Source organism: Poromitra crassiceps, assembly GCF_964638095.1.
Source record: "Poromitra crassiceps genome assembly, chromosome: 18".
NCBI classification, from domain to species: Eukaryota; Metazoa; Chordata; class Actinopteri; order Beryciformes; family Melamphaidae; genus Poromitra; species Poromitra crassiceps.
In genome coordinates, this window is record NC_139636.1 from 11,564,324 (window position 1) to 11,586,942 (window position 22,619).

Consider the following 22,619-nt stretch of genomic DNA (forward strand, 5'->3'; position numbering starts at 1 on the left):
TGGATAGATAGCTTTACATGGAGTCAGTGATGCGAAACGAGTCTCTGTGTGTGTTGTGTTTGGCTGCAGTCGGCCCTGGTGGTGAACAGCGCGGTGCAGCCGGTGGAGAACCTGCCTCACGACCTGTCTCTGGACCCGTACAGCAGGAGCGTGTTCTGGACCTGTGAGGCTGAGAACACCATCAACGTCCAGCGCATGGACGGCCTCAGCGTGGGCGTGGTGCTCAAAGACCACACGGACAAGCCACGGGCCATCGTGGTCAATGCAGAGAAAGGGTGAGCTCACCTCGCCGCTGCTCTGCATCCCCGAAATATACGATGCTCGAAATATCACATGCTTTGCGTGCTCATTTGTAGCGTGCCTCGCACGGTTGAGCAATTGTGGGCCCCGCAGTGCCGCGTAGAACCCCTCACCTTATTATAGTGATGAGATATTTTGGGGATTATATAAACGTTTATAGAGAGTTTTGTAAAGCCTTATAAATGCATTGTGAATGTGCTCATAATGCATTGTAGACATGACCCTCATAGAAATTGTTACCAATATTTTTTTTTACCACACAGTGATGTGGTTTGATATAGATAATTTCACATAAATGCTATAGTTACTATAGTTAGATTTCCCAGACTCCATTTTTCTGCCCAATTGTACTTGGCAAATTCCGCCTGCTGCCCTGGTCACTGCCCCACCCCCTCTGCCGATCTGGGGAGAGCCGTGGACACACACGCTTCCTCCGATACATGTGCAGTTTTCAGCCGCTTCTTCTCACCCGACGGCGAGGAGCGTTCACCGGCAGGAGGTAGCACATGGGAGGATCATGCTATTCCCACCAGTTCCCTTCCGCCCTGAGCAGACGCCCCGACCGACCAGAGGAGGCACTAAGGACACACACCCTCTTTCCGGCTTCCCACCCGCAGACACAGCCAATCATGCCTGTATGGTAGCCCGACCAAGCCGGAGGTAACACGGGGGCGCGAACCTGCGACCCCCGTGTTGGTAGGCAGGGAATCTACCACTACGCTACCCCGGACGCCCCTATAGTTACCTTGTTTAAATGTGCCCTCCCTCTGCAGGTACATGTATTTCACCACGGTGCAGGACCGCTCTGCTAAGATAGAAGGAGCCAGCCTGGACGGGACAGAGAGAGAGTCCCTGTTCAGCACTGGGCTGATCAGACCAGTGGCACTGGCTCTAGACAACAAACTGGGAAAACTCTTCTGGGTGGACGCTGACCTCAAACGGATCGAGAGCAGCGACCTGTCAGGTGAGCAACCCCAATGCACGGACGTCAATGGCTCATTTCTGGCTATTAGTGACATTTTAGTGCAATTTTTATGGGTTTTCACCCTGTTAGGTTCCGGTAAACCTAACAGGGTGGATGGAGCCTAACAGTTTATTTTAGTTAGCTAGCTCTCCACACATAAACAGTACTTTATACTAAACATGTGTGTGAATTAAAAAAAATATATATATATTTTCTTCATAATTTAGCCTACCAGGGTGGACATTTAAGAGTAGGACATACAGGTTAACAGCATTAATAATAATTAAAAAAAAAAGGCAGACAGAAAGTTGTGTTCACCTCACTTTGTTCCTTTTGAATCCCCTATAAAAGTGTGGTGTCACTTCCTGAATGAGGATTCACAGGAATTGTAGTTTCTTTGTTCAGAAGGTGAAAAATCACACCCATCATCAGCTTATCAGCAGTGTCTGTCATAAATCACTGATGACATCACAATTACTTAAGTGACATCACTGATGACATAGTATATGAAATAGTAGTAGTTGCCGTACCAAATAATATGAGAGGAATATCGCAAAAAATTTGTGTCAATAGATCGCATTTGCCAAAGATGCAGATAAAGTTGTTTTACTCAAATTCAAAGCTATGTCAGGACTGTTGTATCAGTGGTCGCTCCTCCCACCTAGTGCCCACACCCTGTTCCTTCCTGAAGCTCTTCTGTTATCTTCAGCTTCTCCAGAGTGGTAGACATCAAGGCTCGTTTATACTGTATATTGTTTTAACAATGAATCGTTTGGCTTTTGGTCCAAGCATCAGCTATCTATTACAGCAAACACATAGCTCCTGTCTGGAGGAGATGGGCGATTCTGAAACCGATGAAGACGCATGACTGGAATCAGCAAAGACGAGACACACATGCGTTATTTATAGACCGCCAAAATGCATCCGCGTGGAAAAACACCACCAAAAACAGACATTTAGCCAAGCGCTTCCACAGAGAGAGAGATTGATGCTATTTGTTTAACTGGTACCAAAGAGCAAAGACAGAAACCACAGCACTGTTCTTCTCTTCTCCTTGTTTGGTCAGATGGGCCGAGTTAACTTCAGACTGTCATTAATAATCACACAGAGATACACAGCTACTGGTGACCATGGTGATACATTAATGTTGCCTGTTGCACTGTTTACTTTTGACTAAAGACATAAAAGAATATTTTATTTTCCTGGCTCAGAATGGGTGTTTGAGGGTGACTATACACACGACAGTAAGATGATCGGTCCGCGTAACGACTGAACTTATGAAGCAATGTGTTTTTAAAGGCCCAATCTGTCATTTTTTTGCCCACTAGTGTTATCGACGTCTTTTATTTGCTTACATAAGAATATTTGAAGTTTCCAGTCAAGCGCTTTTGAAACTACTGCAATTGATGTGATGACCGTGAAAAGCGCAGTTGGACAGTTACGCTGTGGGATCCCACGCCTGTTCTCGCCTTGCAGCAGTTAATCTCTCGATGACTTGTATGTCTTGTGGTTATCAACATGAAGTCTCTTCTCGAGTGGCTTGCAGATCTTGACGCTGATACAGGAAGCTTCTCACCTCGAGAGCACAGCATAACTGTCAACTGCGCTTTTGCGCTGGGTACACCACCCAGATGCCCTAGGTCTAGGACATTGATTCCCAAACTGTCCGGTCCGTGAGAGAATTGCAAAAAAAAATATATATATATATTTTTTTACAGACAACAGTTTTTACATACACATTAACCCTGAGCAGTTGCCGGATTGGGCCAATTTTCGGAAATATCGCTGTATTTTCACAATTTTGAACATTTACTTTCAGAGGCTGCAGCAGGTTCAGTTTTAAAGCCAGTGTGAAGTTTCTGGTATCATATGAAACTAGAAGACTTAAGGAATCGATTGCTACCAACCATTTCATGCTAGCTTGTCAGGAAGGTAGCTAAATAACACTCCAAAGTTAGGCAAAATTTTGGCACATTTTTCACAGCCTAATGTTGGCAGGCGTGTGTGTGTGTGTGTGTGTGTGTGTGTGTGTGTGTGTGTGTGTGTCCATCCATGTGTGTCCATTTTGAACCAGATAGTAGCCTTATATTGTTATTTAGCCTTTCTGCTGCTATTGCATGGTTAAATCAGCCAATTTTATTTTATGGGGGGGGGGTATACGCAGTGGAAGTGGTCCCTGGGAAATTTGGTTTGGTACGTAGTGGTGCTTGATCGGAAAAGTTTGGGAACCCCTGCCCCTAGGAGAAAGATGAGTTTGATCATTGATGATGGGAAAGAGAAGCAGGAGTGAGCTGATGACTGACAACATTCTCCCCCCACCGCCAGGAGCCAATCGTATCGTCCTCCAGGACTCCAACATCCTGCAGCCTTTGGGGCTGACGGTGCTGGGAGAGCACCTGTACTGGATCGACCGGCAGCAGCAGATGATCGAGAGGGTGGACAAGCTGAGCGGAGAGCGAAGAACACGCATCCAGGGACGCATCTCCTACCTCACCTCCATACACGCCGTGGAGGAGATGGACCCACATGAATTTGGTAGGTAGACTGTGTATGAATGACCCCATTTACACCTGGCATTAAAATGTGTTTTGGGTGATCAGATTGCAATCTGATAGAGCTTGACCACATGAAAGTACAGGTGTAAGTGCACCCAAGACACATTGAGGACGGTTTGTAATCTGATCAGCCAAACCACCTCCAGAGGTGGTCAGGGATACATTGTGACCACATTGAACAGTGGAAATGCACGTGTTCTCAATCCACATGCAACAACAGTCACCGCTGTTTTTCTGCTGCTCTATGCCTGATCCGATCGCAATCGGAACTCAATGTGCAGACTGGAAACACATTAATACCAGGTATAAATGTAATCAGGTTAATGTGGTCAAACACTATCCCATTGCAATCTGATCACCGGAAACACTTTTTAATGCCGGGTGTAAATGGGATCTGTGATTGGACTAAAGTGGCGAAAGAAGCAACTGGCTAATATCCAAAAATTGAGTCATCATTGCACTATATGACCACAGGGTTCCTACGAAAAGTATAAAACATGTATTTGATCAAGTTTTCCAGGTCTTGAATAGTTTGGGAATTTGAAAACATGTCTGGAAAATGTTGTGGTTCAGGTCCGATACACACATAATCCTAGCTTTGATGTTGTAGAGCCACTTTGAGTTTGTGTTGATGATCAGAATAATGTTCAGGTAGAGGGATGCTCTCATGACCCAGCCGCTGTCAGCATGCATTATATCAAATACCCTGTACCAAAATCACATCCAGTCAAGAACATAGGGTCTGCCTGGAAAATATGGAGTTTTAAAATGGAAAGCGTGTAGGACCCTGCCAATCATCTCAGATTTGTGGCTGTGAAGAACAATCTTTATCTATACAGTGATATAGTCAGCAGTTACCTAGATCTTCTCTCCCATGTGAATCATCCCTTCACACTTTGTCCATCCCTCTCTCCTCTCCAGCATCACACCCTTGTTCCCGTGACAACGGCGGCTGTTCTCACCTCTGCATTGCCAAGGGCGACGGGACACCCCGCTGCTCCTGTCCCATGCACCTGGTGTTACTGCAGGACCTGCTGCACTGTGGAGGTAACACAACACACACAACGCAATACCACTGATATGCCCTGTTCCAGTTGTACTGGGAACTAGGAATTTACCAGTTAACGTCACAGGAACGCCCCCTGACTTCGTGGAGGCGTGAACCGTCCTAGGGGTGCGGCACGTCGTCCTTTAATTTGTGATAATGGACACCTCGAAAGGCATTCACCCATTTGTACCATGGTCACTTGCCAAAGAAACAAAATTAAGACCATTCATTTATGTGTTTTGCAATCAAAATCTCAAGTTTTTCACAAGTCATCACTCAAGTCATAACTCATAAGTCATAACTTTCCTTGTTAACACATGGGAAACTGACTAAGACCTGGCATTACCATACCATCAGCTTCTCATGCAATGGAAACGTTGTCCACTGCTCCAGTAATTAGGATGAACCTTGGCTACGAGCCGGAAATGGGAGATTAATCTAGTAGTCCGTTCAGCTCAGAGACAGAACCCTTTGGCTCAGAAAAGTTCAAGTTTACGTTATGCTAGCAACTTTCAAAGTCATTGCGTACGGTTGACAAACAGTAAATAAATTATATTTTGCAGTATGTTTAACAACAAAACAAGTTAGCTATCCAGCATCCAGCCATGTTATTACAGCCCCCCCTCCCAAAAAAAATAAAAAAATAAAAAATTATGAGGTCAGCCTGAAGTAGCAAGTTGAATATGTGAAAGTAGGCTATCAGTAAGCTCAGAGGGCTTCTTGCAGTTTGTGTGTTAGGCTACAGTGCCATCCTGTGGTGTTCATTGAGCACTGAAGGACTACACTGTTGTAAATTACTCATTTCAGATACAGGCTGAAACTAGTAGCCAGCGCATTAATTTAGAACAGTGAACAGACAGTTTGACTGGTGTATATGATCAGAAAATAATGGACACCCTGCAGTCAATCAGAATCGAGTATTCACCCAGACCATGCTATAATCATTATTATTCCTACCTGAGTAGACAAAATACCAAACGAACTCTCTCTTTTACCATATATTTTAACTCGGGGTTCTCAAGTGGTGGGTCGGGAGACTCGGGACCCACAAGATTGCAACAATGTTGCAACTTCACCGCCCGAATCGCACCGGGTCCGGGAAAAATGGGGGTCCTGAGGCTAGACCAGTTGAGAAACCATTGTTTTAACTAATTTATTTTCCTACACGTCTACACGTCTCCTCTACACGTCTCTCTCTCTCTCTCTCTCTCCCCCAGAGCCTCCCACCTGCTCCACAGAGCAGTTCACCTGCTCCACAGGGGAGATCGACTGCATCCCGATGGCCTGGCGCTGTGACGGCTACGCCGAGTGCGACGACAGCAGTGACGAGGAGAACTGTCCGGTCTGCTCCGCCTTCCAGTTCCAGTGCGACAAGGGAGGTTGCGTCGACGCCCAGCGCCGCTGCAACGGGGAGCCCGACTGCGCCGACCACTCTGACGAGCAGGACTGCGACAGTAAGGGTCACACACACACACACACACACACACACACACACACACCCCCAAATGGTTTTAGATTGAAGGTGCTGATAACCAGTTTGTGGTGATATTCAGTAGCTTTGAGGTCATGCGTCATTTCACAAATGGGATTCCCTTCATTTGTGAAGAATGCCAATTTAGATCCAGGTTAAGGGTCCTATCTTACACCCGGTGCAAGGCATTGTCATTGCTACTTTCTAGCACTCAAAATCTCCCTTTTTCTTTTTCGCTTTTAATTACCACTGGCTTGCTGAAACGCATAAAAAAAATCCTCAGGGACTTCTACAGAGGCACCATTGAAAGCCTGCTGACTGGCTGCTTCACCACCTGGTACGGGAACTGTACCACCATGGACCGCAGGGCGCTAAGAAGAGTGAGGCGCGCGGCCCAGCACGTAACAGGATGTGAGCTACCAGAACTGCAGGAACTGTACAATCAGCGGTGCCTCAGGAGGTCCCTGAAGATCATCAAGGACACATACCACCCCCACAACAGCCTGTTCTCCCTGTTACCCTCAGGGAGGAGATACAGGGTCCCAAAAGCACAAACAAATCGCCTGAGGGACAGTTTCTTCCCGCAGGCCACGAGACTCCTTAACACACACAAATAAACAATCATGTAGTAGCTGCTACCATTACACATGATAATTATGCCTATGTTATTTGCACCTGTGCAAACAGAATGTTTAATTATGTTTTAAGGTGTCTACGCTAGAAAAGAAAAGGAAAAGTTTACTGTTATTGCTTGTTCTCTTGTTTTACTGCATCTATATGCCCTGTTTTTGCACTGTTATACTGTTATTTGCACTATGTTGTAACGGAGCCTACAGCACAAGAATTTCACACGTGATACTTGTACTATGGAGTGACAATAAAAATCTTGAATCTTGAATCTTGAATCTTGAATCTTGAATCTGTTGATGTACTGACCCAGTGGTCATTGAAAGCAAAAAAGGGAGATGACTAACAAAAACTAGGTTAGAGCACCCAAATCTGTGTTCTTATTTTACTATACGTCCCGAAACGTAGCCTTCTCCATCCACATACATGAAACTGTTGGCATTTGAGCTAACGTTACTGTAACAGACTATACCCAGGACGCTCGGGTTACATTACTAGCGTGATTAATACCGATTGGGTGATGTAGCCCATCCTGTCGGTTTGCTTTCAAACCATGTCAGGCTCGCGCACAGCTCCAACTTTAAAGCAGTGTGTCGGGTGCCCGGTTCGGCAATAAACAGCGAAGAGCAAAGAAAACCGGCACTCACCAGTCCATTATTCTGATTTATTCAGGGTAAAGAAACAAACTTGTTTCAGCCTGAAGCCATCAATAAGAATAATGGAGTCATGAGTCTCAGTCTAGTGAAAGCAAAGAAAGGTGCAGTGCATTGTTTTCCTATATATGGAGGTTGGTCGGAGGTGAAATCCTGCTCCCTGTTATTTTTGATCATGTGGCCAAATATTACACATTGTACCTAACTTATCTTGTTGTCTCCCTCCCTCCCTCGCTCCATCTCTCTCTCCTCCCAGCTATCTGTCCTCCTAATCAGTTCCGTTGCGGTGATAACCAGTGTATTACTAAGAAACAACAGTGTGACAACTACTCTGACTGTACCGACGGATCAGACGAGCTCGCCTGTGGTACGAACACTTACACATACATAAACATGTAGACATGAATACATAAACACATACAGTATATACAGAAGAACACAAATATTTCAATATGTTGTCCCATCCCTAGTACACATAGATTTTTGGATGATTTTCCTTCAATACTTCATGTGTATTTTGAGCTCTGAGCTTCTCTCTGTGTGTCTCCTCTCCTTCATTTTGATCCCTGAGCTTCTCTCTGTGTGTCTCCTCTCCTTCAGAGTTCCTGCCCCCTCCTTCCAGTGACCTCCCCCCCAGCTCGTCCACCATTGGCCCGGTCATTGCCATCATCCTGCTGGTGTTTGTGATTGGTGGAGCTTACTTCCTGTGTCAGCGCGTGGTGTGCCGACGCTACAAGGGCCCCAGTGGAACCTTCCCCCACGAGTACATCAGCGGCACGCCTCACGTGCCGCTCAACTTCATCGCCCCCAGCAGCTCCCAGCACGGAACCTTCCAAGGTAGGAACAAAGGTCTTATCCAGTAACCTCGTGCTCGACAACTCTATCCAGTCTGCACGCGTGTTGGATTCTCATTTCTAACATTTCTCATCAAAGCAGTTTGAATGCCTCCACCAGAGAAAGACAACTTTTCTACTTCTCTCTGGTGCTATACTTGCTATATATTTTTCATTTGAGCATGAATGACATCATTGGTCCACAACTTAACTCAAATCAACTCTCAATAACTGTAAGAAATAAATGAATGCCTGCACAACTGTTTACAGTTCAAGATTCAAGATATTTATTGTCACAAGTACGCACATGTGAAATTCTTAAGCTAGGGGGTGCCATTACAGGTCAGTACAAGTACAGTAGATGCATAATCACAACAGTAAATACGTATACGTATAAAAGTACGTAAATAAGGAATAAGGCAAACGGTGAAAAGCACACAGGAATAGAAATAGAATAAATAAAATAGCACCACTTGTCAGTAGAAGGTGCAGTCAGGTGCAGTCAAGTTTTGTGTGACATGTGCAAAATAAATTAGCATTTTTTTCTGTGAAGTTCTCCTTTAAGCAATTAGCTCACGAGTATATGGTTATTATATATACCACAGCTAAAGGGCGTGTTTCGTGTCGGGCCGACAGCCACTTAACTGTGATGTAAGACATCAGCTATTGAGCTATTGCTTTTATAAAACGGTTACCAAGTATGGTGATATGAAAGTAATAGACACACTCCAATTTAAATACTCTATATTCATAAATAATAATGTTCAAAATAGAATAGGCCCTCCTGGCTGCCTGCACATAGTGCGAGGCGGTTGCTATGCAATATAAGTTACACACAAGCAGCTAGCAACACAGGCTAGTATTATTGTTCTGGTCTCCGGTTTAGCTCGCAAGTTTGGTAGTCACAATTGATTACAGTAGCTTCTAAAAAGCAATTTTCTCAGCAACTGAGCAGGAAAAGCCATGGAAATCAACTGAGCAGGAAAAGCCTGCATGGAAATCAGCGTGATTTGTACATGTTGGCCAGCTAGTGTTTCAGTCACTCAGTGGAAATCAGCCTGATTTGTACATGTTTGTCAGCTAGTGTTTCAGTCACTCAGTGGAAATCAGCCTGATTTGTACATGTTGGTCAGCTAGTGTTTCAGTCACTCAGTGGAAATCAGCGTGATTTGTACATGTTGGTCAGCTAGTGTTTCAGTCACTCAGTGGCATTTTGAGAAATTGTTCGGTGACGTGAAAAGGTAGAAGGCACAACTACGAACTTGATGTCTGCAGCGCTTGAACAACCTTCTCAGATGCCGAGCGATCCTCAATTGTGCAAAGCAGAGCCGACTCTGGCCGTGGTATATGGTCAATATACCATGGCTATGAACCAATCAGATTGCTTGATTTGAGCTAGTGGTTTTCTAATCATCTGTAACATTGCTGGTTTGTATTGGTGCTAACAGGTGATGTGATGGTTGCAGGTATCTCCTGTGGTAAGTCCATGATGTCATCAGTCAGCCTGATGGGTAGCAGCAGTAGCGGTGCGCCGCTCTATGACAGGAACCATGTGACTGGAGCGTCCTCCTCTAGCTCCTCCTCCACCAAGGGAGCCTTCTACCCCCAGGTACACACATGCACACGCACACACCACACCACACACACATACACACGTTTTGTGTCTTCAGTGAAATAACAAATGGATATTTTGTGGTGTAGATTCTGAACCCTCCTCCGTCCCCGGCTACTGACCGCTCGCTCTACAACGCAGAGATCTTCTACTCCTCAAACAGTCCGTCCACTACCAGATCATACAGGTAACACACACACACACACACACACACACACACATACACACACACACACACACACGGGTAACAACCGCACACACACACACGCACACACACACACACACACAGGTAACAACCGCACACACACACACACACACACACACACACACACACACACACACATACAGGTAACACACACACACACACACACACATACAGGTAACAACCGCACACACTCATACAGGTCACACCCACACACACTCATATTGGTAACACACACACACACACACACACACACACATACAGGTAACACACACACACTCATACAGGTAACACCCACACACACTCATATTGGTAACACACAAAATGACAGTGACTATGTTTACATGTATTGCAATAATCGGACTATGACCTTATTCTAAAGACAACATTTTGATTAAGGTGTTTACATGAGTTGCTTATAGAATATTCCATTAATATTCCCGTTTACATGCTACAGAGCAGGCTGATTAATGACTGAAGACACGCCCACATGACGTCTCTATCCCGAGTTTCCCTCCGGAGTTTCACCTGAAAGCCTTGCTGTCTGTCATGTTTCTACGTGTTCGGCTGCGTGTCGACACAGCGTTTGTCACTGTCTATTTGGAGTGGAAAAGGTGCTGCCTGGAGCGCTGTTTGTGAGAAGTGGGTAATAACACCTGCTCCTGGCACCACAAGCTGAGTGCCATCCAGTTCCATTGTGTTGGAGAGATGGCAGACATCTCTAGGGCCAATATCTCTAAAACCCAGGCAACTAACACAAAACAATCCAGATAAATAGCACTACAGATTAGATGACAAATATGTCTTTTGGATTTGAGGGTGAGCTGTCCCTTTAAAGAGGACATGAAACATTTGATCATATTATGACTCTAGTTCTGCTACTATTTCACCTCAGACAAGACAGGACACTGCTTTCAAGTCTGAAATTTACCTAGATTTGTTAGAAAGATAAATTTCACCTTTTCGCCAACTAGGGCGCACAGGGGCACGGTGGCGCAGTGGTAGCGATGTCGCCTCACAACAAGAAGGTCCTAGGTTTGATTCCCCATGTCCTCAGTGCCTACTGCCCAGGTGGGCTAGCCCGTCAAAAGGGCCTTTCTAGTTTGCGTGTTCTCACCGTGCTCCCCTGGGATTTTCTCCAGATAGGAACCCAATGCTGAAAAACATGCAAAAAAAGAACTAGGGCGCTCCTAGATGACATCACTATGTTGACTGCACAGCACAGTGGAGTGTTTGTAGTAAGGATTTTGAACTCTAACAGGCTCACAGCATAATGCTGTTGTGTTTCTGACTTGGATTGCGGTTGTTTTGAATCATTTTAACAATTTTAAATCCTTACTACCAACACTCCACTACTTTGGAAAAGGTGAAATGTCTTTCTAGCAAGTCTAGGTAAATTTAATTTTCATGTTCTCTTGAAGGGTTAAAATAATGCTAAAGTATAATAACTGAATCTTGTGTGGATGTCCTGAGCTAACACTGTCCTCTTCCTCTCTCTCCCCCCAGGCCGTACCACCCGGTCCGCGGAGCCGCCCCGCCCACCACGCCGTGCAGCACGGACGTGTGCGACAGCGACTACACCCCCCACCCCCCGCCGACAGGCCCCGCCCCCTCAGCGGGCCGCTGGAAGGCCACGGGCCACGGCTTGACCCACGCCTCGGCCCACGCCAAGCACAACAAGTACTACATGGACCTGAACTCAGACTCGGACCCCTACCCGCCGCCCCCCACCCCCCGCTCCCAGTACCTCTCTGCAGAGGAGAGCTGCCCCCCCTCCCCCTCCACTGAGCGCTCCTACTTCCACCTCTGCCCCCCTCCGCCCTCGCCCTGCACCGACTCCTCCTGACCAGAGCCATTGAGATAGTAAGAGTTGCGTCATCTCCGTTCCCTCCAATGGACAAGGTTTTCTTTTACCTCACAATAGTTCCTGTGAAGTAAGGCTCTGGATTAAGCAGCGCTGTAAGAGTTGCAGCAGAATGGGCCGTTTGTGATGTACTTTGAAAGAGCAAGACATTTAAAGAATCGAATTGTATATTATCAGAATTATTTTATGCATTCAAACGGCCCACCACATACTGTACTGTACTTCCTGGAACTATCCTTGGAACTAGCTAGAATGGAGCTCATAGAGTCACGTGACGATCACGCATTTTGGACTTCCACTGGCGCGACTCTCTCTTCAATGGCTCTGCTCCTGACCCCCCAGCCCAGCCCAGGGAGGAATGGACCCTGACCCCAGGGCAATAAGAAAGAACTGACTCGCCGACTTCCGACCTCGACCGACTCACATTTCATTTCAGCCAGGAGTAAGTAACCTGACGCTGCCAGATGGTTTGGGAACTCGATCCAGGAAACCGGTTAAAAAGGGGCAGGCACTTTCAAAAAGATACTTGGCAGGTGATTAGATGAACCATCTGTCTATCACCGTCTATCACGGGCTAACTTCAACCACTTAGGACGGCCGCCTCCTTCCTCGGATGGCGATTGGTCCGCACTGCTGGTGGAGTCGGTCAAACGCATATCTGGCAGCGTGGCAAGATGGATTTTCTCGCGTGATCTCGTTCTCACGAGTCCATCTGCCTGGCTTAAAGGCACTAAGGCGGGGGCGTAGCGTCTCGGCCGTGTCAGCATTCCAGTGGTCCAGATGCACAGAAGAGGTTTCTGGGTGACGCTCGTCCCATCGGCAGTCTGCTGTGATGTCCGTCTTCCACATGTCCCACTATTCAGCATGAATTTATCCACGGGGTGTTTGACTGTTTAAGCCCCGCCTCGCTTCACATTCACACAGATGCACACATTCACATCTGGAAGCTGCCCACAATCTAGAGTGCCAAAGTCATGCCCTCTTCCGCGTTCAGCATAGGAACCAAGGGATTTCCTCTGCCATTAATTTTTCTATCCACATTTCGTAAAATGCTTATAAAAATAGTTTTACTTGGTGAAACCAAGCGATTCAGCTATATTTCAATAATGAGAGACTAGTAGAAAGTATAACAAGCTTTAATGATACAACAAATTAATTTTGGCGTATGACTCCATGATATGATGACGCTCTCCTGAGATGATGAGAGGGCGTCGTCAGTGAAGAATAGGATATGAAATCCCCCATAGGGAATTCTTCAATCAGGAGTCATGACGATGGTGGTGGTCAGGGGAGGAGGTGGGGCGAAAACAACTGCTTCAGCGATGATGATCAGCAACTGAGAATGACACATGACACATACACAGCACATAGCAAACAGAGTAAACATGGACCCTGATATACTACGCTGATTAGGTGATTGGGATCAGCTGGAGAGGAATACCTTGGGCTGATTGGTTATTGCCACATGTGTGGTAAACTGTGAATGGGTGAGGAGACCGCATCAGAGAAAGGGGGCGAGCCTAACAATGAATGGGTTATACAACGTCAAAGAAAGGGGGCGTGCACGGTGATATGACGAGAACTGGGCATTGGCTGTTAAGTAGTCTTCATTATTGAAAATAGTCCAAGACATCATTTAGTTAAACCTTTTGATCTCCAGTGGCGGGTGTGTGTGTGAGTGTGAGAGACAGATTGAGACGGAGCGGCGTGCCACGCGAGGGGGGGGCGGGGTTGGGCGGTTGATTACGTTGAAAAATCATGCCCCCTCGATCATCCAAGGCTTCCTTCGCTGAAGTTCAAATCCCATGAAGCATGACGTTCGATTATAACAAACTAGTTGTGTGGCTTAGCCTTCCCAAATGTTGAGGGTCGTTTTTTAGAATTTAATACATAGAATTGGGAACGTTACATTCAATTTCATTCAGACTGCCTGGCACTAATCGCCGCCATTTTCCCCTGGAGCTTCCACAGGAGGAGGGGGGTGGGAGGAGCGAGCTGCGCACTGACTGTGTTCTGTTTTGGCCCGCGCAGAGTGCGCGCGACCTCCGCGGAGCCCCGCCTCCAGCGCGTGCACGAAGAGTATGCCAGACGCTTTAAGCGTAGCCGCTCACACTGCTTCCTACAGATAACATGGGGGTCGATGTTAGTTCAAATCCCTGAAGCGTAGCTGCTCACACTGCAACATGGGGCAGGATGTTAGGTCGATCGACTGGCAGCTTGAAGCTGAACGCCCCAGTTCCACTGCCTCCTCTTCCCACAGCTTGGTCCGTCCCCTCCTCACAGCGCCCCCTGTAGGCAGACCAGTGGCAGGACTGTACATAGTGTTAAAATAATATGAACAAAAATGAACCAGAGAGGAATTATTTTACTATTTTATTCATGTTGGCTGATGTACCGCTGGCGTAGGACTGAGGGAAGACGAGAGGATGGACGCATGAGTGAATTTAATAGATAGACAGATAGGTAGATTGATTGATTGATTGATTGATTACATTGATAGATAGATGTGTTCATGGGTGGATGATTATGTGAATGTTTGGCTGGATGAATGTACGTGTGGGAAATTGGATGAATGTGAGGATGGATGGATGAATAGGGCCAAGATCAAAGTGTGAAATCTTTTGTACATTGTGAATTTGCATAACTTTTTTGTATGTGTCCCCCTACAGTTCAAATTAGGAATGACTTTTCAATTTGAACTAGCATTTATAAAACACTGTTTTCGCATCATCGAGCTCAACCAACCACGAAGAGACAAATCTGCAAATTAAATCACTAGGATTACAAAAAATAATAATAATACCAAATGAATTGAAGTGAAAACATTTTGTACATAATGTGAGTAAAGTGAGTGATTTTCGTTGTGAACCTCTTCCTACCTTCCATCACCTTTTGTGTTGTTCCATTGCCCCCTTTACCAAAAGTATGTTTGCTGCTATTGTGTACATACTCGTATCATTTACTATGAATTATAATTATACAGAAATCCCAAAATTACCATTTTCATATTGACAATAGATCGTGAAGCTATTTTACTGTTAATAACAAATTATTCTTATAGCAACTTTTGTCATTTGTATTTGTGTTTTGTGTGTAGATCATGATGTATTTGTGTGTATGTGAATCCTCGTGGTTTGAAGGAGTCTGTGGAGTTTCTCCTGACATTCAGTTAAACGCAAGACCTCGCCCAGAAACAAATATTCTGCAAATGCTCAACTACAGTGTATTTGCTAAATCAAATCGTATATGGTTCCAGTATTCAGTAACTTGTGACTTTACCTGGCTTTTGACGGCAATCAAGCACTTACTATCCACACTGCTATCAGGACTCTGTACGGAGCGAATGGTACTCGTAAAAACTAAAAGCAACATGAATTGCTTCGCCGATTAATGTTTTATCCCAAGAAATCATTTTGTGGTTTTTGACAGGAGAATGTTCAATTTGGTGAAGTAATTTTGTGCACTTGTGCAGCATATTTTTTGTACCTTATCGACCACTGTTTTAGCAGCATTATAAATTTGTCCCATTGACTGACTTCGTCCCCATTGAGGGCATTGTTGCTCATCTACATCACCAACAAGATATCTCCCTGGTATGCACAGTAGGGCCATATTATTTCCCCAATGCCAAAAATGCAGATGGAATCACAGAATTTGGTCATACAAATGGTATCAACTGTAAAACATGGAATAATGCAGAATTTTCACTTTTTGGCTGAAATTGTTTAACAAAATCTAAAATAGGCCTATTTCATAATTGTAAAATAGGTCTAATGAAATAATTCCGTGTTCGTTTGGGGTGTTTTGAGAGTGGGGTTGGTCTTGCGTGGGACCATTACGTCACCTCACAACTTGGTTTTCACTTTGACAAACATGTCGAAGAGGCTGTGTGAGAGAGCCAAGCCATCCACACAAAAAAGAAGGGGGGGGGGGAATCAACCCTAACCCCTAAACTCAAATTCAAATGGAAAATAAAATATTTGGGGGAAAATAAAATGGAATTTGCGGGGGGAAATGCATTTCATATGGCCCTATTTCTATGGTATGCTGCTCACAAAACAAAGACAGATGCAGGGTTAAGTTAAGACCGACTAGGGTTTGGAATTTGTTGCCCTGAGAAAACTGACCCCAGGACTGCATTACGGGGTGACTAGGGCTGCAACTAAACGATTATTTTCATTGTCGATTAATCTGTAAATTATTTTATCGATTAGTCGTTTGGTTTATAAAATGTCACAAAATGGTGAAAAATGAAATCAATGAAATGTAATCACATTTTCCCCAAAGCCCAAGATGACATCATCAAATGTCTTCTTTTGTACTGACCAACAGTCCACAACCCAAAGATGATCAGTTTACTGTCATAGAGGACTAAAGTGACCAGACATATTCACAGAGAATTTTTGTTTATTTATTCTTTATTTTTTTCTTAAAAAATTAGCCTAAACGATTAATCGATGATAAAAATAGTTATAATAGTTTTCTGTCGATCAACTAACACGTCTATTTCACATCCCACCTCAAGCAGCCATTTTGTGTCTAAAAGGCAGGAATCCTACCTACCCACACAGATTAAAGCTCCTGTTGGCTGAAGCTCTGGAGCACAGCTGCTTGAGGTGTCATGTGAAAAAGGCGTATAGACTAATCGTTGCAGTAGGGGTAACTTCAGTTCACTCAGACTCAGCCTGGATCCTGATATTTAAAAGAGTTTAACTTGTTGAACCTCCAGTAACCTGATTGCTGCCAGGCAATATTATTGCGCATTCCATTTGTATTGGAACTAGGGATTTCCCATTTGAGTGACATCACACTCGAGTTGACCGCATTCCAGTAAAACAGCCAGGGTTAGCTCTAGCCAGGCAAGCCATTGTTAGCAATAACCGTTGATAACGCATTTTGTGGTATTTTACGCAATGAAACACCATAGCAACAAGTCCACAGATAGAAGTTAGACAGTACAGTGTGTGTATGACTGATTTAATGAGACACAAATAAGACAGATCGGGGTAGGAAATCCGAGGTCAGGTGACATCACAAAGGGCATTCCCGAACTGTGACCTTGTAAATGCCTAGTTCCCAATACAATGGAATGCGACATTAACCCAAACGTCTGCTCTCTGGAGGTAGGTTGTTTGTAAGCTTACGTAACGTTCTGTCGGGGCAGTGGTGAAACTCTTAGCACCCGCCCCCCGCCTCTCATACCACTGTGCCAGTAAACCTACCCTCCTTAAAACACCCTGTCTTCGTTGTCTTTGTCTGAAAATGCTTTGTGTAATTTACACTTGTGACCGTTTTTGTATCAAAAGCATTTTTATATAATAAAGGTTCTATTTTAAAGAATTGTTTTTGTCTGCCTGTGTTTGCTTTGTGGTTTTCTCGTTATGCCCTCTGAACAATGGCCTGTTCACCACACACACCCACCACTCCCTGACTTGAGGAAACCTGTTTGGTGGCCTCACACAGATCAATCAGCATCCAGATCTACAGGATCCCAGCCGATTTAGTACCTGGAAAGATCTGGTCCAGGTGACATCAAAGACTGCAGGATACCGTGCGTCAGGGTGGCTCACCTGGTAGCAAATCTGACCCGAGGTCCTTTGCTGCATTTCATCCCCTCTCTCTATCCTCATCTTTCCTGTCTGCCTACTGTCCTAAATAAAGGCAGAAATGCCTCCCAAAAAAATCATCTTAAAAAAAAAGACTGCAGGATATTTACTGAAGATTTTCAGGCTCATAAGTCCGGTAAAGAACTTCCTAATTGTGAAGCGCAACTTTCTTTTTCAAATCACACAGTCATATTCCTCTCTGATCTCCTTGTCAGACCTACTTCAACAGTCACAGATCAAGGTTTAAAGCTACAATATAAAAGCATTAGATGAGGAAGTGGGCTATAGCTCACTCAGCTAATCATGTGGATGTTGTGTGATCTTCAAAGGTTGTTTGTTCAATCCCTGCCTCAGGCAGACCAGTGATTTTATCAGTAGTTTTTAACACTGATAGAAATAAGCTGATGGAGGAGTGTAGTCAGTCTCTGGCTCTAGCTCAGTCAGATAAACAGCTGCTCACTTGTTCAAACCTGTCTCACTCTTTATGCTCTCTGTGTTGTTGTCAGTGTGAACACAGTGTGTAGAATTCAGAATATGAAATCCAAATAGCTCATAGCTCAGCAGGATGAGTGTATGTCGCTGCCTGACAGGTGGACTGTTGGTTCGATTCCCGATGCACCAGCTATTTATGCCCAGCCGGCTTTAATATCCTCAAATTAATTAGAAGTGTTATAAAAACTAAAAGAAGATTGTTAGCCCTTTTTCCACTTTTATTCAAATACAAATATCTTCGCTGCATAAAAAAACGGATGAAAGTTCAGTCTGTGCACATCCCAGGTTAGAACTCACAAGCTTTCCCTCTTGAAGGTAGCTGACATACACAGTGAACCACAAAGACACTGCTGCTGGTTCTGTATTTCTCTGTAAGACTTTTGAAGTGCCTGGCTATAGGTCAAAATCTGGAAAAGGCTACTGTATATTTGAGCTTTTAGTCCATTTAGAAATAGTTAAGTAGGCAAGAGATTCATTTCTGGACTTCCAAACGTCAATTTAGACTCTAGAGCACCTTTCTAAATTGATTAAAAGCAACAATACGGTATAACAATTTCCTGGTTTCAGCCTCACTATTTATATAATTCATGCTAATTTCCAGTTTGGGCGATTAATTAGCTCAATATGGTAATTACTCAAATTGCCCAACATGCAACTCTTAGCAACCACGTTGAATTTCATCCACTAGGCATGCATATGACATTTCAATCATAAAAGTTCATAAGAGACAACATTACTGGGTCGAAGAAATTTCCAGTAGACTATTGTGACACCTTGCCCTAAAGCCTAAAGAGTAAATGTGGAGTGACACCAGAGGTTTAGCGCATGTTTAAGCAACCACACCAACTACATACCCAAAGCTGAATATAACTGATTGCACCTGAAGGTAGCCTCGCTTTCCTTGGAGTGAGCGACATATGGACACAGTGAGAGAGAGAGAGAGAACAGAGTTTGGCCGAAATCCCGCTGTAAAAAGTTTGACCTGTCTGGTTTTAAAAATGTTACATTTCAGCTGTCAATCAACATAAAGCTGGTGTGTGTGTGTGTGTGTGTGTGTGTGTGTTTGTGTGTGTGTGTGTGTGTGTGTGGGGGGGGGTGATAAAGTCTCAGAAAGATTTAATGGTAAAAAACAAACAAAGATAAAGAGCTCTTCCTTTATGATTTCTTTAATTTCAGACATTTTATGGTTTATTGACAGACTTATCGTGAGAGAAGGACACAGAGGTGTGGGAGAGAGAAAGAGGAAGAGAGAAGAACTTGCAACAAAATCCTGCACGCTGGATTTGTACCAGGGTTACTGTGGGAAGACTGAAGCTTACATGGTAAGCTACACACCCAAATCTGAATATAACTGATTGCACCTGAAGGTAGCCTGGCTTTCCTTGGAGTGAGCGACATAGGGACACAGTGAGAGAGAGAGAGAGAACAGAGTTTGGCCAAAATCCCGCTGTAAAAAGTTTGACCTGTCTGGTTTTTAAAATGTTACATTTCAGCTGTCAATCAACATAAAGCTGGTGTGTGTGTGTGTGTTTGTGTGTGTGTGTGTGTGGGGGGGGGGGGTGATAAAGTCTCAGAAAGATTTAATGGTAAAAAAAAAAACAAAGATAAAGAGCTCTTCCTTTATGATTTTTTTAATTTCAGACATTTTATGGTTTATTGACAGACTTATCGTGAGAGAAGGACACAGAGGTGTGGGAGAGAGAGAGAGAAAGAGGAAGAGAGAAGAACTTGCAACAAAATCCTGCATGCTGGATTTGTACCAGGGTTACTGTGGGAAGACTGAAGCTTACATGGTAAGCTACACACCCAAATCTGAATATAACTGATTGCACCTGAAGGTAGCCTGGCTTTCCTTGGAGTGAGCGACATAGGGACACAGTGTGAGAGAGAGAGAGAGAACAGAGTTTGGCCAAAATCCCGCTGTAAAAAGTTTGACCTGTCTGGTTTTTAAAATGTTACATTTCAGCTGTCAATCAACATAAAGCTGGTGTGTGTGTGTGTGTGTGTGTGTGTGTGTGTGTGTGTGTGTGTGTGTGTGTGTGTGTGTGTGTGTGTGTGTGTGTGTGTGTGTGTCTGTGGGGGGGGGGGGGGGGTGATAAAGTCTCAGAAAGATTTAATGGTAAAAAACGAAGATAAGAGCTCTTCCTTTATGGTTTTTTTATTTCAGACATTTTATGCTTTATTGACAGACGTATCGTGAGAGAAGGACACAGAGGTGTGGGAGAGAGAGAGAGAAAGAGAGGAAGAGAGAAGAACATGTAACAAAATCCCACAGGCTGGATTTGAACCAGGTCATTGTGGGAGGACTGAGGCTTATGGTAAACTACACACTCAACTCAGTGTGCCACCAGGGGACACCTTCTGGTGTTAATTAGTAATTACTTTATTGAACAGCCAATCAGTATCCTCCGACAACCTGCTAGAGGTTTGAACTAGGGGTGGAGCCGAACCCGGTATTCGGAAAAGCACAAATATGTGGGTTTTTACAAATGTGATTTATTTCATACAAATATTTATACAATTATTTGTTTCCTCTGCCTCTCTCTGTGTATCATGGATGTGTAAGCCTGAGTTCTATGGGTCTGTCTGTGTGGCTGAGTGGTGAGTGCAGTTGTCTTTGTTCTGATAGACGAGGGATCAAAACCCACTGTCGGTATAGTTTATTGAAGAACATTTATGTTAACACTTTAATATGCTCAAATTAATTAGAAGTGTAATAAAAACTAAAAGAAGATTGTTATACGTATTTCCACTTTTATTCAAATACAAATAACTACAAACACACATTCCAGCTTAGAACACAAAACCTCTTCCTCTGGAGGCAGCTGACATAGACAGTGAACCACAAAGGCACTGCCACTGATGCTGTATTTCTCACTGTATGACTGTTGAAGTGCCTGGCTAATAGGTCCAAATCTGGAAAAGGCTATATTTGAGCTTTTAGTCAATTTAGAAATAGTTAAGTAGACTCGCTTGGACATAGCTAATCTCTGGGTGCTTTTGTCCCTTTCCTCTGGCTGTCGCCATTCAAAACTGACTGAGACTCGAACCCACGACCTCAAAAGTGATTGAGGCGTCAATACTGCCTCTGTGCCACAAGGTGAGACTTCTTAAGACTGGTTTTCTCAGCGGTTTTCACTCTTTCCTCTGGCTTTTGCCATGCAAAAGTGACTGGGGCTTGGGCGGGAAAGGGCGGGCTGAATGTCTGTAGGAGGCGCTCTGTCAGCCGGTGTGTTTCTAGCCATGTTAAAGCATGGTTTGAGCAACAACATCTCTCTTCGATCGCGGATTCGAACCGACACTCACCCGGTCATACTGAGATAAAGAAGTAGCTGCTCATCCTGCTGAGCTGTTCCTCAGTGTGGGTGTTAGGTGCATCTGATTTCTACAAGTCTTCATACTGACATGGAAGGCATAAAGAGTTTGACAAGTGGGCTTTGAACCAGTGAATAACTACACTACATGACAAGCAGCAGTTTATCTCACTGAGCTAAAGTCAGAGAGACTTCGCCCAGTCTTCTTCATCAGCTTATTTGCTTAGTGTTCAAACTACTGATGATAAAGAAGCATCACAGGTGGAATCCTACAATCTCCAGCTTGTATTTGTAAACATTTCTGAAGCCACAGTCTGATGCAAGGATTGAACCAACAACTGGCCCAGGTCCTCCAGCAGAGGGCAGGGTGATATGGCCCCAAAATCACATCTCTGTATTTTTAGGCTGAATGATGATGCAACACAATCTAATTTATATCTATATTTTCTATTATTTTACATCATATTTGTCTGCCATGCATTAAAACTAAAGTAAAACTGACTGTTTTGAAAATGTAAGGAGTAGAAAGTACAGATATTTGTGTTAAATTGTAGGGAGTAAAAGTAAAAAAAGTTGCCCGAAAAATAAATACTCAGTAAAGTACAGATACCTGAAAATCCTACTCAAGTACAGTAATGAAGTATTTGTACTTAGTTACTTCCCATCTCTGCAAACGTGTTTACATTTACGTGTTACGTGTAGCGTAAATATTCTGCTCTTTCTACCTACATCTTGTTTAATTTGTCCAGATGCTAAACTAACGTTATGTTACTACTAGTTATCACAAATGGTACCTGAGTACTCTAATGTGTTGTACAATCTCCTGTTCTAGCCTTCTGCCCAGGAATTGTGATGTTTCACAGTACCATCACTACCCTGAGATGTGTATGAGTGTAATGCATAGAGCTGATTGGGCATGCACAAACATGCATTCTGCTAACTTTGTTTCAAAGTGAGCAATTCTCTTAGCTGTTGAGACACTGCTGATAAATATTCTTTAAATTAATCAAGGGAAGAAATCAATTCAAGGTTTGAGTCCAATGCCACTTGTCAGTTTATTCCACTCCTCTCTCCCACA

At 44.2% G+C, this 22,619-nt stretch overlaps 1 protein-coding gene across 1 annotated transcript in view; it reads left to right on the plus strand.

The window, feature by feature from the left end:
- The window catches only part of lrp5 (low density lipoprotein receptor-related protein 5), a gene marked incomplete at its 3' end in the record, with an annotated part of 50,741 nt that extends 38,630 nt beyond the window's left edge, over positions 1 to 12,111 (plus strand). Inside the window, exons 18-27 of the mRNA XM_083654240.1 lie at positions 70 to 275; positions 1,074 to 1,264; positions 3,590 to 3,799; positions 4,741 to 4,866; positions 6,085 to 6,321; positions 7,875 to 7,985; positions 8,219 to 8,455; positions 9,918 to 10,060; positions 10,153 to 10,250; positions 11,772 to 12,111. Coding sequence (XP_083510366.1) covers positions 70 to 275; positions 1,074 to 1,264; positions 3,590 to 3,799; positions 4,741 to 4,866; positions 6,085 to 6,321; positions 7,875 to 7,985; positions 8,219 to 8,455; positions 9,918 to 10,060; positions 10,153 to 10,250; positions 11,772 to 12,111 — 1,899 coding nt within the window. The remainder of the gene's footprint in view (positions 1 to 69; positions 276 to 1,073; positions 1,265 to 3,589; positions 3,800 to 4,740; positions 4,867 to 6,084; positions 6,322 to 7,874; positions 7,986 to 8,218; positions 8,456 to 9,917; positions 10,061 to 10,152; positions 10,251 to 11,771) is intronic.
- Positions 12,112 to 22,619: the final 10,508 nt, after the last annotated feature.